The sequence below is a fragment of the Conger conger genome, chromosome 17, assembly GCF_963514075.1.
Source record: "Conger conger chromosome 17, fConCon1.1, whole genome shotgun sequence".
NCBI lineage: Eukaryota > Metazoa > Chordata > Actinopteri > Anguilliformes > Congridae > Conger > Conger conger.
The window spans coordinates 5,903,415-5,921,069 of record NC_083776.1 but is presented as its reverse complement, the minus strand read 5'-3'; the positions used below and the strand labels follow the sequence as shown (position 1 = coordinate 5,921,069).

Sequence of the window (17,655 nt, the reverse complement as noted above, 5' to 3'; positions counted from 1 at the left end):
TCCCTCACCCTGGTTGTGGCGATGCAGCGCACGGGGGCTCGGTGCTCCTCCTCCATCTTGGTGAGGGCGATGATGGTCTCCGCGATGGCGTTCTTTGTCACGCGCGACCAGGCCTCCGACAGGTGACCCTGAAGGGTGACGGGTAACAACAACACTCAGCGAGACGCAACGGCATCGCTTTAAAATCCAGAAACAACAAACTGAACCAGTTATACTGCTAAAGATAGAAATCCACTTTTCTGTTACATACATACTTCATATACAAATGTAGGCACAACACTTCCATCGTTCTCCATCTGCATCCTGACTCTGAGGCAATTTCAAGGCCAAGGTGAAGAAAAACCACATTTCCCATACTGCTCTGGGGCAGAGGCACAGCAGGAAGCCAGTACTCACAGCAGCCATGTCTTTGACCAGCTTAATGATGATCTCAGCGATCTGCGGGGGTGTGGAGCCCTTCATCCACCAGTGACTCTCCCCCCTCCTGATGTAGCTTGCAGGGGACAGAGGCACAGATCAGCACACACTCACAGTGACACAGTCAATCCTCAATAAAATACCCAACCTCAATAACACACCGAGTCAACACTACCCTCAATAAAATACCTACAGTCAACTCCAACCTCAATAACACACCTACAGCGAAGGGAAATGTGATGATTAATCGATCAGAGGTCCACACACGTACAGTAGTTCTGTCCACACAGCTCAACAAAGGCCAAAATATTTTACAAACCATAAAAACAAAGAGCACAGAAGCATATTTGACAATGAATAGAGGTTCTCCAGCTGGCCTGGGCTTGTTATTTTGCAAGGGGTCTCTCTCTGCCTCCATAAAGCTCAACATTGACTCTACTTGGTGCTGGTGCTGAGCCTCACATCAGTAAATAGGTCCAAAGATCTTGATCTTGAAGTAACATGTTGGGAACAGGTAGTGGAGGCAGAAACACCGTGGGTTTTCAAGACCAGGCTTCATACAGCGATACTAGTTCGCATCTAGCTTTTAGGTAAGCTAAGCACAAGTAACACTTCAGTGGTAGGACAAGGCAAGCACTGCTGTTCTCGGCATTATGTTATGTTTCATGGCTTTGTTTTGGGGATGTCAGTTTTTGGGACCCCAGGGTTCACCTGGAGTTGAAGACCATGGGCAGGGTGACGGTGGTGACCCCCTTGCCCGCGGCAGTGCCCGCGGTGCCCAGGATGCTGGTGCCCTTGGCTTTGAGCTGGACGGTGAGCGCCTTGGCGATGCAGCCCAGGAACATGTCCAGCACGCCCAGCTTGTTCCAGTCGCCCTTCTCCGTGGAGTGGATGATGTCGCTGATGTCCGCCGGGGGCAGGGCCTTCACGCCGATGATGCTGGCCAATCGGGCGGGCGTGACCTCGGGCAGGACGCGGCGAAGCAGGGACGTCACCTGAGGGAGGGAGGGACGGGGGGGGGTCAGTCAGGACTGCGTTTCGTCTGTAGTGCTGCTTCTCTCTGCTTTTAAAGCTAAGGGTTTCAGATGCAACGTTATGGTGGGGCAGCCTGTAGCCTAGGTTGGTAGTTCAAGCCCCAGTGAAACCACAATACGATCTGGATTAGGCTAAGCAGGGGACAATCCCCTCTGGAGCAATATGGGGTTAAGGGCCATGCTCAAGGGCCCAACAGCTGCACAGATCTTATTGTGGCTACACTGGGGCTGGAGTACTGACCTGTCGCCGTACGCATGTAGAGTACTGACCTGCCGCTGTACACGGGTACAGTACTGACCTGTGTCTGTACGCAGGTAGAGTACTGACCTGTGTCTGTACATGGGCAGAGTACTGACCTGTCTCTGTACGCGGGTTCAGTACTGACCTGTGTCTATACACGGGGCGGGTACTGACCTGTCTCTGCACGCGGGTTCAGTACTGACCTGTGTCTGTACGCGGGTAGAGTACTGACCTGTGTCTGTGCGCGGGGCGGGTACTGACCTGTCTCTGCACGCGGGGCGAGGCGGTGTGCAGCAGGGAGAACAGGTCCTGCAGCAGGGTGAGCTGCTGGGCCAGGTACTGCCGGCCCACGTTGGACCCGCTCAGCGCCAACACCATGGACAGCAGCTCGAAGCAGTACGCGTCGGACGAGGCGTCCTCGTCGCTGGGCTGCGAGTTGGCGTTCTCCTTGCTGGAGATGGCGTGCTCCCACTCCTCCCGCACACGCGTGGCCTCCATCCGGATCGCCTGGACGATGTGGGCGCACACCTGGAGCGCCGGGAGGGGAGGGAGAGCGGTGACTCTCAGCACCTTCACACCGCCACACCGCGGCTCACAGCAGTGACCTGTCTGTCACCTGCAGTTCTTAAGGCCCACCCAGACCAAGAACCATAACCACAACTATAACCGTGTGAGCATCCACACTGATGAACGCTGACGTTCTGTATGGTCTCTCGGCCATGCCATCTGCCATTTTGAACGCGAGGGCCCTGTCAATTCGGATTGGATTTTTATTGGCTGTCAGTGTTTAATTGTTCATGCAGCTGGAAAGAAATGTGAGTGTGTTTTTGTGTGTGTGTGTGTGTGCAAGTGCATCTGTGTGTGTGTGTGCTTACCTGTTTCTGCAGGTTGGTCAGTTTGCTCCTGCTGAAGATGATTCCCACCATGTGTTCTTTCAGGTCTGCGTCAGAGGGAGCCTGTAAATAAACAAACCATAAAACACTGTCAATGAATGCAAACAATCCCGAAGGAGCCCCCACATTTATCTTACTCCCGTCTCTCCCCCTTGACCACCTTACAATCACCTCCAAATAATCCCAAAATTAATAAACCACCCCTGACTGAGGGCCCTCAGACCCCCACAGACCCCTCCCGGGCCCCCAGACCCCCAGACTCACCTTGTCCTCTCCCTCGGGGGAGGATAGCAGGTTCTTCTCCTCCTGCTCCGGGGTGGGTTCTGCGTCTCCACAGATGAGCTTTCCAAACACCTGCGAGCAGAGAGGAAGGCCTTAAATTAAGCCTCTCAGAAGGGCACCAGAATAAGCTACAAAACAAATGCCTCCGCAAGGCCGGAGGCCCCGCTTACAATTTTATAGAAATAATGTCCAACAGTTGCCTCTAAACCACAGATCTCATATACAGCACTGCATCTGCATACAGCACTAATCTCTTTCAAGCCCGATTTACACTTATACGTCATACAACCCTTAGTGCTTGGAGTATTGGGATGCATTTGTCAGGGGTGTTTTGCCTGGGCGAGAGGATGGACCGGTTTTGCTGTGCGTTCTACTTTTGTCCACCGAAAGTTAGTCGTGTGAAACTGGCGTGTAACGGGCGTGTAACTGTTGTGTAATAGAACTGTGTTCAATTTCAAGTTTCAAACAACACACCTCTAGAACTTTCATTGTCATACATTGTCGCGCAGTGTTCAGTGAACAGCACGTATTGGGGGAGGACAGGCGAGCGCACCTGCGAGGTGATGAGGCGGAACACGCGCAGGGTCTCGGCCTCGCAGTTCTTCTGCTGGGCGACGCTGGCGGACACCTGGCCGGCGATCTTGATGCTGTCGCCCTCCTTCCAGCCCAGCAGGCGGACCTGGCGCACGCGCAGCGTGTTCTCCGGCCCCTTCAGCTCCAGCTTCACCACGTGGTGCTCCCCGCCCGGGAGCTCGCTCGACACCCAGCCCATGTGCCGCGAGTCCAGGTCCACCTGGGGAAAGGGGAGGGGAGGGGGGGCGGAAGGTTCCGGTTAGGGTGGAGGGCAGGTGGAAACCTCACGCAGGGGCCTGACAACAACAACTTTCTTTCGCCTAATTTGCTCCCAATTTGGTGGCCAATGGTACCCAGTTCATATGTCAATCCCCCCCATGTACTGCTGAGGATTCACCACGACAACCCTGCCCCACCACCCACCCTTGGAGCAGCGGCCATACTAAGATCTCGCAGGACCCGGGCAGTACCCAGGCGCAAACCCGTGTCATCGGTGGGCAGTCTTAACCACCACCATTTCGGCTTAAAGCCAGAAACTGACTGAAAGGTCACATGAGCTTGGTACCCTGGGCAGAGTAAAAACCTCAAAACTGAACATCAAATGGAGGAAGCCAAAAAATAAAAGCTGCAATCTGTACTATTCCAATAAGATCTGAGGTGTGACATCTTTATGGTTAGATTTTCAAAGTCCATACCTGCTTAATCCTGCAGAGGTCCTCAACCGCCTTCCCACACAGGAATGTCATCGACGTCACCTTGTTCTGTCAACATGGAGGTGGAAGCAAGATGTTAGTCCACATGGACCTGAGCAAAGGGCCTTTTTGACCATGAAACCATCGTTAACATCAAGCACCATTACGATCACCCAATTACCAATTAACCTTCTGCCAATAGCTCAATTTTCCCAGCTTTTATGGTCATCCGTAGTGGAGGGACAAACCGGATATTGTTTTCAGAACCAACATGAAATCTGCATGGGCTTTTGTTGTCTCTCCTGTTAATTTCCCAGCGCAGGTAAAATTTATAATTAATGAGACAAGCCCTGCCCTTCCCCATTCATGCTTGTATAGTGGCGAATGCTTGATCAAAATAACACAACTAAACCACCAAATCACCATAGCAATGTTTACATGACATTCACTACCATGTTCTATAGCTTACACAGCTGTGGTCATCACCCACTAACGACTAACGCAATGTAACAGGTTTTTTTTGCCGTTAACATGTGAACGTTGCATAAGTGCTCAGAACAGCGGTCGGGGGGACCCCAGACTCACCCCGATGTCCCGGGAGTTGTCGACGTGCACGCACACGTACGACGCGTTGATGCCCTTGACGCAGCTGATGGTGATGCTCTTGGTCTTGTTCTTGTCCTCGTCGCCGGACTCCCAGAAGGTCTCGGTGGAGCCGTCCGTCAGGCTGCCGATCATGGCCGGCCGGCTGGAGGTCTTGATGTCCACCGCGCTGGTGAGGTCCTTCAGGCAGGTCACCATGCACAGCTCCTGGAGACCAGAGCAGCAAAACCAGGGTCAACGGCACTGTCAGAAACACTGACTCACACACACACCTGATTAACCCTTTCAGGCCTAAGCCCAATATTGAAGGGGCTCCACCAAAAATCCTAAGGGGTTTTGGCCTTGGTTGACAAAAATTTAGAAACATTTTGTTGGGGTTTTAATAGGGTCATAAAGCAATAGTATGGGAGTCATTTTGATTGGCTGAAAAGGTTTATGGTTGAGTGGCACATGGCACAATCTGGCCAATCAATAGCAGTAATAACCCAGGAGAAAACAAATGTTTTCCCCCCATTTCCCCCGTAGAGTACAGAGTAAAGACAGGACCCGCTCTGACCTGGCTGATGGCCTCGTATCCAGACTGCACGCTGATGTTGAAGCTCTCCTCGCTGTCCCCGTCGTCGGACTTGGACAGGATGTTGTTGATGTGATGGAACACGTTGCTCTGGTGGAGGAACTGATGGTCCGACTGCTTGAACTTCAGGCTCCAGCACCTGCGGCAGAACCGGATCACGCACGGTGAGTGGACTCAGAGGTGGAGTGGAAACGTACAGTGGACTAACTGGGTTCCGAACACCAAGTCAGCTCACAGTGTTCTGAACATGATGAATAAATAGGCAATTAGTTCAGATTAGTTCTCTGTTTTAAGTGTGTAAAGTCTAATTCCTCCCCTGTGACAGTGTGAGTGGGGATGCTGTTGCTAACGAGAGGCTGCTAAACGGGCAGGCTTATACGGCTCTGGCCAAAGTGTTCCTCTTCACGGAGCACAGTGAGTCTCCAACCTTGATCCTGGAGAGCTACAAACCCTGCAGCTGCGATATGAGTCGATGTGGAAGAGACAATTGGGCAGGGTTTTGGGTGATGTGATGGGCGAGTACAGAGCAACATGGGCAGGTCAGCATAGTGTGATGTGGGAGTGGTCAGCGTGCTGTGGGCGGGGTCAGCGTGCTGTGGGCGGGGTCAGGGCAGGACGGCATACCTGAGGGCCATCTGCTGTAGGGAGCTCCCGCTGGGCAGTGACATCATCAGGTCGGAGATGGTCTGCAGCAGCCGGTGGAAGGTGTGGGGGAGGGGGTGAGCCGCCTCGCCCGCAATCACGATGTCGGAGAGGGGGTGTTCACACACGCCCAGGTCCTTCTCCTGCAAGGAACACACACACCGTTACACAACCGGATTCTCGATTGAGCAAGAACTGGCCTAGTTGTGACATATTCGCTCTTGCCAACATGATCCGTAAACCTTAGAAAATGTCATACAATACAGCCATACGATTCAATTTATTGGGGTATTTGTGTTCTTAACGCCTCAAAAACGGTTTGCTACAACTAGCTAGCCGATTGCTAGCCTAGAATGCAAACAGTCCAACAACTAACATGCAGCCATACCTAATCTTTCCTTCAATTATCCAACCACAAACCCGGTGAACGTGAATGAGTCGAGTTGTGACGTACTTGGAGAAAACTAATGACCTGACATCACTTGAAAGGAGGGTAAGCGTCACCCACCACAATCATGACCATCATCATCATCATCATCATAATAATCCTCATCATCCTCACCTGCTCCACGTTCTCCTTGTTGGCTTTGTTCTCTTCCTCCTCCTCTTCCTCGGGCTCGAAGGGCGAGGGCGTCAGCGACGCCACAAAGTGCCAGAGGATGTCGTGGAGCGAGGTCGTCTGGATCACGTTGCACAGCAACCAGTTAAAGGCCTAACGAGGGGGGTTGATAGAGCAGAGGGATGTGATTAAGTCCTTAGAGACACACTATAATACACATGCATATTACACACCCAAGGACAAACCATAAAACACCACAACCAATTTATTACCCACCCACGTTCAATAGTAACTGTAACCATGTTAGCACCCTCCCACATTCACACTCTAACCATGTTATCAACCTCCCACATTCACACCGTAACCATGTTATTGCCCACCATGTTCAGATCATAACACACTGTAACCATGTTATCACCCTCCCACATTCACACTGTAACCAGGTTATTACCCACCCACATTCACACCATAACCATGTTATTACCCACCCAGGTTCATTCATAACACACTGTAGCCATGTTATCACCCTCCCAATGTCAAATTAACCAGCCGGGAGGCGTGCAGGGCGGACCCACCTCCATGGCGAAGACGCGGCAGGCGGACTTGCGCAGGGCGTGCCTCATGGCCACCTCCAGGCCCTCCAGGTCGTGGTGCTGGATGACGAAGGCCAGGACGGGCCACTGGAAGTTCCTCTCGCCCTTACTGAGCGAGCCGTGGGCCGAGATGAGGCGGGAGAGCTCCGGGGAGGGGTGCCGCAGCAGCGAGGAGCCCACTTCTGGGGCAAGGGAGACACGGCCTGCTGTTACACCGTCATACAAACACACTCCTACACCCTCACACACACTCCAACACCAACACACACACACACACCCTCACACACACTCCTACACAAACACACACACACGCACACTCCTACACCCACACACACACACACACACACACACACACACTCCTACACCAACACACACACACACACACGCACACGCACACGCACACTCCTACACCCACACACACACATCCATTCTGCTCTTACACACTCCTATACCTACATGCACACACATTCCTACACCCTCCCTCACACACACACACACACACACACTCCTACACACTCACACACACACACACACACACACACACACACAGACTCACACAGGCTCAGCTCTTACACACACCCTCTCCCACCGTATCCTACCTGCCGCCATTTGGTCCATTTCTACCAAGCATATCTACCTTGCTCTGCCATTACAGCCGAGTAAGAGTAACCGCGGAAACGGGGGGCATACCGGCGTCTCCGCTGTGGACCCTCCGGCGGGGGACGGCCTTCACGCGGGCCGGGGACGCCGAGTGCTGCTTGTCGTACTCCGAGGCCACCACCGAGTACGAGCGCTGGAACACGGTCCTCTTGGCCGTGTCGCTGTCCGTGATCGGGCTGGTCTCCAGACTGGGGAAGAACCGGAACCAGAACCAGAACCAGCGTCACTCACACTGAGCAAAAGCACTTAGAGGAGATTTGACTTGATTGAGGATTTTAAATGGATTAAAAGGGATTCACAAAGTGAACTACAGGAGATCCTTCAGCTCGAGTTTGGTAAGCAGAACGAGGGGGCGTAAGACATTGCATTTCTAACACCACATGGCAATACATACTTACAAAAGTTAAGAGACACAACACAACATTGACATACAAGGGGCTCCAATCTGTCTACAATATCATCGACAGAAGTCGGCAAATATCCGACCTCCTGCTACAGCTGCTATGTCCTGTCTGGAATGCTGTCCCGCAGGGCGAGGTTTTGGCTACCTGGGGGGCATGGACTTCATGTTGCTCTCAGGCTCCTCGAAGACATTGGGACAGGCGTCCGGGGTGACGGAGATGTAGGGCGCCGGGACCGAGGTGGACCGCAGGTACCGCATCTCGTCCTGGAAGAGGTTGTCGTCCTGGTACGCCCCAAAATTCTCTGTGTGATGCCTACCGACAAAGGGAGAGAAGTATTACATTCAGACCCAACACGTTAAGCTCAGCACTTCACCATCGTTGCCATTGGCAGGAAGCGGTCCAGTTACTGTGGTCTGAAAACCTTACAATTTAAACTCAGCCAATGTCAAACTCCAGTCCTGAAGGGCCAGCAAGTGCCGGCAGGTTTTTGTAGTTTCCTGACCATCAGCAGCTAATTAAGGCCATGAGAATAAGGCGCGTGGACTCTTTAGCCAACCAGGGACTTAAATGATCACTGGTGAAACTCACTGAAAACCAGCAAACACTTTAGCTCTCCAGGGCTGGGGTAGCCTGTAGCCTAGTGGCTAAGGTGCTCGACTGGGACCTGGAACGTTGGTGGTTCAAGCCCTGGTGTAGCCATAATAAGATCAGTGCAGCTGTTGGGCCCTTAACCCCACATTGATGCAGGGGGGATTGGCCACTGCTTAGTCAAGTCGCTTTGGATAAAAAGTGTCAGCTAATTAACTGTAATGTAATGTAAACGGGTTCTGATATCGTTGGCTTAGAACACGTTTTTAAAATAATTCGCTGAGAAGTACGTACCGCGCCAGAGTCTGCAGGTACAGGCAGCTGATCTTGTTGGACTGGTCGTCGGAGACGCCCTCCTTGAGGCTTGGCAGGTGGGGGTGGAAGGGTTTGGGGGGGTGGTGGCAGAGCAGACTGCCCTCGGCTGCACTGCTCAGGGACAGCAGGAACAGGGCGTTCGCCCGGATCACCTGGTGGGCCTCCATGGTGGGCAGCGCCCGAGGGGTCTTCACCTGCAGGGGCTTCTTCCTGGACTGCTTCACCTGAGAACACGGTCACACCTCTTTAACACATCCTCTCGGTCACACCTCTTTAACACATCCTAAGGGCTGCTTCACCTGAGAACACGGCCACACCTCTTTAACACATCCTAAGGACTGCTTCACCTGAGGCCACGGTCATACCTCTTCAACATATCCTAAAGACTGCTTCACCGGAGAAGAGAGTCACACGTCTTTAACACATCCTAAGGACAAAATCATGCAGTGAACTCTTACATCCAGCAGCCATTTTAGTTTCAGTGGCTGTCACCATTTTAAGCAATGATGACTCCGTGATGAGTCCATCCATGTAGAGATTACTTAATGTCTGCCATTACTTGGGTGTATCCAAAAACTGTCAATGGAAAGCCTTTTGGACCAGACTTGGATTAACAACACACTCCACCCAACGGAATTAAGCACTCACCTTTTCCCTGGCAGCGGTCTGCTTCTCTCTCAGGTACTTCTCCCGGCAGCGGTCGCACACCAGGTACCAGGTGCTTCCCCCGATCCCGCCGTCTCCACAGTTACCCGCCCATCCGCCGCAGAAGTGTCCGATGCTGTTGTAGCCCTGGCCGCCGGCGTAACGGCCACACCCTGCCAAAGCAATGAAAGCACTGAATCATGGGAATTTTTACGAATGGAAATTATATGATGTCTACAGCCTGCCCGTAACGGTTCAACCATGATACAATGGGCGAATATCAGGCTCCAGTTAGGATATCAAGGTGTTCAGCAGCAGGGACATTAGTAATGAGTGACATCGAATGAGGCGAAGGTTCCCTACCTGGGTGGGCCTGCCTCATGTGGTAGGTGACGGGATAGGGATGGGACTCTCCGCACAGTTCGCAGATGGTGTCCTTCTCGGGACCCCCCATGGCCAGCTGGGCCATCTCCCCAAACAGGTTCCCCCGGGGCCGCACCTCGGCCTTCTCCTTCTTCTTCTTCTCCTTCTTGGTCTTCTTGTTGTCCTTCTCGTTCTCCTTCTTCTTGAGGATGGCGCTGGAGCCGGGGCTGGGGAAGATCATGTTCTGGGTGGCGGCCTTGATGGTGGCCAGGGAGATGTCCTCCCAGAAGGCCACCAGGTGCTGGAGGGTGAGGGGCAGGAGGGACTTGGCCCGGATGGAGGAGGAGTGGCTGGCCACCTCGTAAGCGACGGGCTCCGCCTTCCCGTCTTCGCACTTCTCCGGCAGGGGGGGCTCCTTCAGCATGGACAGCACCTTGTTCTTGTTGATGCTGCCCATCTTGGAGATGTCGGGCCCGTGGGGCGAGATGTTGAACATGTTGAGGGCGGAGGAGATCTCCAGGGAGTGGCGGTTCTTCAGCTTGCTCTCCTTCTCGTCTGAGGCCGCCTGCTGGCCGCCCAGGGAGCTGCGGATGGGGGCGTGCTCCTTGGTGAGCTCCGGGTTGAACTTCAGGAAGGAGGAGCAGGCCATGGCGTCGTGGACGATGCCCTCGTGCCACAGGAACGCCGCGAAGACCGCCCTGGCACACTCGGCGACGGAGGGCGACATCGCCTGCTTGGCTGGCTCAGCCAGGCGCAGATTCTCCCCTTTGAAGAGCGGCCCGGATTTGTCCTTCTTGGGCCTGACGTGTCGGCTGGAGGTCTTGCGGCTGACTTTCGGGGAGGACCGAGTCTCCAGCTCCTCTTTGACGGGGGCCTTCCCGATGCTGAAGTGCACCTTGGACGACCCCTCTTCGGCTCCACGCAGGTCGCCCATCTCCGAGTTGCCCATCTCCGAGTTGCCCTCCTCGTTGTTGGAGAGCAGGGCGCTGGAGGTGCAGACCTCCACCACCTCGCTGTGGAGGTTCTCCTGGACCACGTGCGGGGAGGGGGCGCGGTTCTCTGCGTTGCTGCCCCCTTTGCCCCCATCTTTGGGGGGTACTTTGGGCTTGGGAGAGGTGGACCGACCTCGCAAGGGCTCCGTCAAGGGGACCTTCTTCTTCCTCAGCGTGTCGGGGTCCAGCGTGTACGAGTCGGACTTGGATCGCTCGCGAGGGGGGTCCAAGCGGGCCTTGGGGGACGTGGTGACCTTCTGAGGTAGGTTCTTGTCATGAGGCGAGGACGCGCGGGGGGAGCTGGTGCCAGACGGACTAGACCGGCCGGAGCTGGACGAGCCCTTCTGTTTGGGGGACGAGGACCGGGAGCCTGGGGTGGGCGACTCGGCTCTCAGGCCCGGCGTCCTGCCGTCGGCCTTCAGGGCCTGCAGGGTGTTGTGGTTGGGCGAGTGGGACCGGCTGTGGGAGTCGGACCGCAGCTTGCCCGTGTCCGACCTCAGGATCAGGGCCTCGCTGGCAGACATGGCGTCGTTGTTCCTGGTCTTGCCCTGATCGGACATCCTGCTCCCACGACCCTCCGATTTCGGGGACCGGCTGTCCTGCCGGTGACCCTTCCCCGCGGGGGACATGGGGCGGGACGCCGAGGCCGCCTGGTTTCCCCTCTCACCTGCGCATTGTGACACATCCTCAATTAACCAATGAAATCACACCAATCGGAGAGGAAGACAGAGGAGCCACATTTCTGGGGTTTAGAAACATCCGGAGGAACAACTAAATCAAGGTAACTAAAGAAAACACACTGAAAAATGGGAGTAGGGGGGAAATTAAATAACTTAAACAATGGTTGGGTCATGGAGGACGAAGAAAAAATGTAAACTGAACGAGGAAAATTTCAATGAGAAACAACCTCAGTGTTGGACGTTCATTACTGGAGGGCGCTCTGGGAAACCTTGGTATGGGAAGGCATTTCAAATAATGTACAACTTATTTAACTTGACCATCTTCCCCTTCTAATGTAAAATTTCCCCTCAGAAATTGTGTGTGTGTGAATTGTTGCATGATGATTCCTGACTTTGATACGAGGCTGTTTCTGATGCTACAGGCCAACATTCGGGTTAAGGAAGCAGGAATCATCGCAAAATAGCTAAATCCAGTCCAGACTGAACACCAAGAGCTTGCTTTGGTCTAAGAAAAATGGTAGCACACCACCCACAATGGAAAGAGTTGCGTACCAACTTAAGCGAGGAGGCAATATAGCAGGACACAGATCCTGTTGTGTCAAAGGCCGATATTTGGGAGCGCACCTCGAGTGGAAACACCCCTCTCTCCCTCCCCACCTCAGCTGTTGTGTGGTGAGCATTCTGGTGCAAAATGGCTGCCATTGCATCACACAGGTGGTTGCGACACATTGGTTTTGGTTGAGGCAAGTTTCCCCCTCACTTTGAGTGTCTAGAAAAGCACTGTCATAAATGCAATGATCTATCCATCTATCTAAGACCTCACAGCCAAGCACGGTCCCTACGTCTCCCTAACGGTCACAAGAGGAGGGGGAACGGGAGAGAAGGCGGGGGAATGGAGCAGAGAGCAGCGTATGAGATGGACCCCCGGCCCCCCCCCACCCCCACCCCGGCCGGGAGTCTGCGGGACGTCCCGGCCGGAGGGAGGGAGGGAAGGAGGGAGCGTTACCCACCCGTTTGTCTGAGCGCGAGAGATGAGCGAGCGGAGGCGGGGCCGGCAGCGGCGGTTTTGTGGGCGCGCTCGCGTGAAGCAAGGCCGCGTGATGAAGCGTCCGCTGCAGAAAACAGCGGCAGGGAGGGAGGGAAGTAAGCAACAGGGCTCAGATGGAGGGCGGCAGGGAGGGGGGAAGAGAGAAGAGAGCCTATCAGAGAAGTGCTACAACAGTTTGGCACAGGAGAACAGAAGGCAGTACAACCAATGGAAGGGTAAAGTCCCCGGGCGAGAACCTGAACCTGAAGACCCAAAGCGGTCTACGACCCCCCCCCCCAACGCGAAGCGATCCGCTCTGCGCACCGTAGGCCCGATAGCACGTGGAAAGCCTTTTAGCACACGCAAAACCAAGAACGCGGGTTACATGACCGAAGGTTGCTGAAGGGTTTTACACGTGCGAAGGGTCTTAGTAAGTCAGCCGCTGTGTGTGCAAGGACAGGGATATGCGGCCTGATGCAGGTAAGATTCATGGTCAGAGCCGACAGGTTTATATTTAAGCCTTGTTTCCATCTGGAACAGTCCAACCTCACTCCGACAGTCCTATCACCTCAGGTACACCTTATACGCCTTAGAGGTACTTCCAATCCCTTATTTGCCTCCTCTTTTCCCCTTTTCTTTTCTCCTTTTCTTGCCCCTAGCTCCACCCATCGGGAGAGGCTAGGAAAAGATGAAAGGAAAATAAGGAAATACGGGGAAATCGAGAAAATGTCAATTAGGCAAACGGAATGTCCATGCTCCTTCAAACATCAGTTTGCGTCTGATGTTTTCTTGCTCAAAGGAAAGATTGGAAGTTCTTAACTTCTACTTCTAGATCCTAGAAGGGTTGGAATGTCCTTAACGATGGCGGATTTTGACCGATTTCCAGCTCACGAGTAAGTAAAGGATAAAATAAATATCTGAGATTGGAATGAGCCCTAGGTTCAGCGGCCTACCTCTGGCTCTGCATGGATAGCAGCAGAAGAAGAGATTACATTACTCAGGTTACTAAAGTGTTTATTTGGGACCTGGAAGGTTGGTGGTTCAAGCCCCAGTGTAGCTGCAATAAGAACAGCGCAGCTGTTGGGCCCCTGAGCAAGGCCCTTAACCCAACACTGCTCCAGGGGGGATTGTCTCCTGCTTAGTCAACTGTAAGTCACTTTGGAAAAACCTGTAATGTAATGTGAAAAACGTTCCATATTTTCCCTCAACTGATATTACGTGCGTCCCTCCACCTTCCTGAAGGTTCAAAATGGAGGCATTCATTATGCCTTATCACGCCCTGCACAGCCATGCAGAAGAGAAAATCCATTGACCTTCCAATAATTGCACCAGTAAGATCTATATATATATTTATATAAAAAAGGGACAATTCATTTGCAAAGGTTTGCCTTAAAATAAGCACTGTTTTAATTAATAAAAGGAAAAGGTCTTGCATGTGCAAGGATTCATGATTCATGCGTTTGCTAATCAGACCTTAACCACGGTCTGAAATCTCTAACTACATACGTCTACCTTCACATCTCCACCTGTCGGACTGAGTAGCTTCCCTGACTGATGAAAACAAGGCTTTCATTATCTGAGACGCTGTACTCCACACACCATACATTACAGAATTAATTAACCGCAGTCTGTGAGGCGCTAGGTCCTGACACGCTAACAGCCTTCTCTGGTTCGTGGACGTGGCCGTGTGGAAATGGATATTCCTGAAGGAACTAAACAGGTTTTAGGACACAGTGTCAGGCATCATCCCATTACGTGTTGGACACACGGTAAGAGGAGATGACTATTGGAAGCAGAATGGGGAGAAACAGACTGGGTTCATGAAGGATGAAGGACAGGGGGATGGGGTTGGATTCGCCGTTGGAATTCGGGGCTGAGTAGCTGATGTTAGGATGGACGGAGATGAGATGAAGGGGGGGGGGGTGGAGGGGAGGGGCGGGGTTGGGGGGGGGGTTCGGAAGCCACACCTACTGAGACGGGAGCAGGCAACTGTGGGGGTAACACACAGGAGCGAAAAAGCTAGGGTCAGTCATACAAAAAAAAAAAAAAAGAAATTTAAAGAAATAAATAAATGAAATAAAAATGAAAAATTAATAAAATAAAATAATTTTTTAAAACCACAATGAGGGAAAAGGGGACACGTTGGGGGGGTCCTGCGCAGGCGGGAGCCGACACTGTCAGGCAGACGGACAGACTTACTCGGAAGCTGAGGCTGAGGCTGCTGGGATAGGGACTGTCCGAACACAAATGGGCTGTGGACAAGGGAGGAGGGAGGTTGGGCGGCCGGCTCGAGACCGGAGGAGGAGGGAGCTGGGAGGAGAGACCCAGGCTGAATGGAATTCAGAATAGCGCTCAGCCGGTCACCTGCAAAAACGTGGAAGACAAGGGGACACTGCAGCGTCTGACTGACCCTCTCGCTCTCTCTCTCCGAGGAGGAGGAGGAGGAGGAGCGCACACACACGCCACGCCGAAAACACACGCTCGCGGGCCGATGCTGAGGTAGGGTGCGGGGTGGGGGGGGTCCGTGGGGTGACCCCCGACAGGGGGGTGGGGGGGGCGAGCGATGGGAGACGAGGTGGTGTGGGGTGGGAGGGGTGGTTTGGGGGGGGAGGGGTGGTTGGGTTGGGTTGGGTTGAGTGGTTTGGGGGGGGGGGGGGGGGGTGTAATTGTGCCGTCATCAATGGCAGAAGCCCAGGTCCTCGTTGTCAGTTGGGGGAAAAGTAGTAACAAACGCAGTTATAGCAGGCATGCCGTTCGAACTGGCAGGAATAGGGGCGGCCTACAGCCGAATGGCTAAGTCGCTTGACCCGGAAGGCTGTTGGCTCAAGCCCCCAGTGTGTCCACAATTTGATCAGTGTCTTCAGGGTGGCAATGATCTGGAAATTCCTGGCTGCGGGGGGGGGGTTTGCCAATTTGGACACACAATGAGGTTAATGACTCAGGTTTAAGTGCAAGTCATTTCTGATGAGAGGTCCAGAGACCTGCCACAGTAGTATGCTATGACATGGCAGGCAGCAGTCATTGGTCAGCTGTAAGCCAGGTGAGTGATTGGCACTTGGCCATATTCTAGACATGAGGTAAGTTTAGACCACGAGCGGGGTTTGGGAGGGAAGGCAAAGCAGGTACTAGATTGGTGTGGCAAGGTGAACTGCAAATAGAAAAAGCTTGGCCTTGAATTGGGATGGAAGGCGTGCTACGGACTGATTCACTGTCACAACACACGTAAATTTACCCCAAGCCAAATTTCGATGGGGGCAAATTTTGATCTTAGAATGTGCGTGAAGGGGTGAAGTTGGGCTTTAGGCTGGGTCTACACAAACTGCCTTAGACATGTGACCATGAGGCCCTAGAGGAAGGGCAAAATGCGGGTCGGGCTTTAAACAGAGGGTTAGAGTCATGCTTGGGACAGGACAAAATGTTAGACCTCGGACTGTGGTCAGTTAAGACTTCCACTGGAAGTATAGCAAGAGTAAAGTCACTGGAGAGATGTGAAGCAGAGTTTTAGACTAAAGAGGGCTAAAGCAAGGCCTAAGATCTGTGAGAGAGGGGGCTCAAAGGTGTACACACAGCACATGCACAAAGTGACAAGACAACAATGTTAGGCGTGAGCGACACGTGAAGCAGAACTCCAGATGTAAAAGGCATGACCACGGCAGACAGGCAAAGCACAATGAGCTGGGGTTTTCTGAGGCTTTCTGGGGTTTTTACTGCATCAAGTTCCTACATCACAGCAGCCTATAGGTACCTCCAGAGGAGGGGAAAAATTCACGAAAACATTTACTCAAGAACGCAGAGATCGATGACTGAAAAATGTCTGATTTAGTTCCCAATTCAAAATTGCTCTGCTTCTCTTTTTTTTTTTTTTGAATTCATGAAGCAAAAGCCAATGCAGCAATGCATTCTGGGATTGTTGGCTCCTCCTGGATCTCGCATGTCGAAGGGCATGGTTGATAGCTCTTGGATGGCAGATTTAACAGTCCAGCTTTTATTAATGTGCTCAAATTCCCCCTTGCTTCAGGCAAGAGGCATGTTTACGAAGTAAATCTTAAAAAAGAGCTGTGCCTGTCCCAAACTGAACAATTTCAGGTAGTGAAGTTAATGTTCCCAGAGACAATACACAGTATATGAACAAAACTAATTTTATAGCACACATACATTTTTGTATTGTGCCGGTACTTCATTGTGTATAGCAGTCTCAGTCTGTATATCCCATGGAAAATAGTTCCAAGAAAAGATTATATCATACCTACGATGTGTGTGCATGTGTGAGTGTGTGTGTGTGCACGTGTCTGTGTAACTGTCTCATAAGAAAACACATTGGAAGTAAACAAACACATTTTCCCCAAATTCAAAATTGAAAAAAAAATTCCAACTGTAAAATGCGAAGGCAACGTGTAGCAGAACATGGTGAGAAAAGACACTAGAAAGCCCAGATAAGCAGGAGGGGGGGGGATGGGGGGCAGAACAGGGTGATGGATCCAGGTGACAGGCAGGACAGATAGATGTGCGCAGAGAAGAGTGAAGAGAGATGAGGATCTTTGGTGCTTGTGCGTGTCAGAATCAGATTTCATTTCCCATTCACACTGTTCAGGTCCAAAGTCAATGCGCGACAGCCTTGATTTTCTTGATCAACCAGAACTTTACATTCATTCACTTACCGTTGAGCAGCTCAAAGTTCTCTGAAGAAGGTTTAGAAACTACATTTAGCGCATTACCTGACACCCGTCCTATGGGTCAGGAATTCAAACTGAGTCCATTTTATTTCGTGACTTTAATGTAAAGGTCGGGTTTGTGGCACGAGGAAGGGCAGATTGCAGGCTGAGAAACACCTGCTCATCGGTCCTCAGGTGTGCTGATACCTGCAGGACAGGAGCCCCA

The 17,655-nt window shown here is 52.5% G+C and overlaps 1 protein-coding gene across 17 annotated transcripts in view; it reads right to left on the bottom strand.

The window, feature by feature from the left end:
- The window catches only part of mycbp2 (MYC binding protein 2), a 114,948-nt gene that overhangs the window by 10,190 nt on the left and 87,103 nt on the right, over window positions 1–17,655 (bottom strand). For 10 of the 17 annotated variants that reach the window (XM_061226367.1, XM_061226376.1, XM_061226379.1 and 7 more), the window contains 20 exons: window positions 14,977–15,141; window positions 12,761–12,862; window positions 10,079–11,737; window positions 9,719–9,888; window positions 9,050–9,294; window positions 8,312–8,479; window positions 7,794–7,951; window positions 7,086–7,285; window positions 6,514–6,663; window positions 5,934–6,094; window positions 5,292–5,448; window positions 4,718–4,942; window positions 4,136–4,201; window positions 3,421–3,660; window positions 2,850–2,939; window positions 2,568–2,648; window positions 1,954–2,220; window positions 1,129–1,412; window positions 397–493; window positions 9–128 (listed from right to left, as the gene is read on the bottom strand). In XM_061226367.1, coding sequence (XP_061082351.1) covers window positions 9–128; window positions 397–493; window positions 1,129–1,412; window positions 1,954–2,220; window positions 2,568–2,648; window positions 2,850–2,939; window positions 3,421–3,660; window positions 4,136–4,201; window positions 4,718–4,942; window positions 5,292–5,448; window positions 5,934–6,094; window positions 6,514–6,663; window positions 7,086–7,285; window positions 7,794–7,951; window positions 8,312–8,479; window positions 9,050–9,294; window positions 9,719–9,888; window positions 10,079–11,737; window positions 12,761–12,862; window positions 14,977–15,141 — 4,805 coding nt within the window. The remainder of the gene's footprint in view (window positions 1–8; window positions 129–396; window positions 494–1,128; window positions 1,413–1,953; window positions 2,221–2,567; window positions 2,649–2,849; window positions 2,940–3,420; window positions 3,661–4,135; window positions 4,202–4,717; window positions 4,943–5,291; window positions 5,449–5,933; window positions 6,095–6,513; window positions 6,664–7,085; window positions 7,286–7,793; window positions 7,952–8,311; window positions 8,480–9,049; window positions 9,295–9,718; window positions 9,889–10,078; window positions 11,738–12,760; window positions 12,863–14,976; window positions 15,142–17,655) is intronic. The other 7 variants (XM_061226380.1, XM_061226381.1, XM_061226384.1 and 4 more) reach the window with 5 other exon arrangements.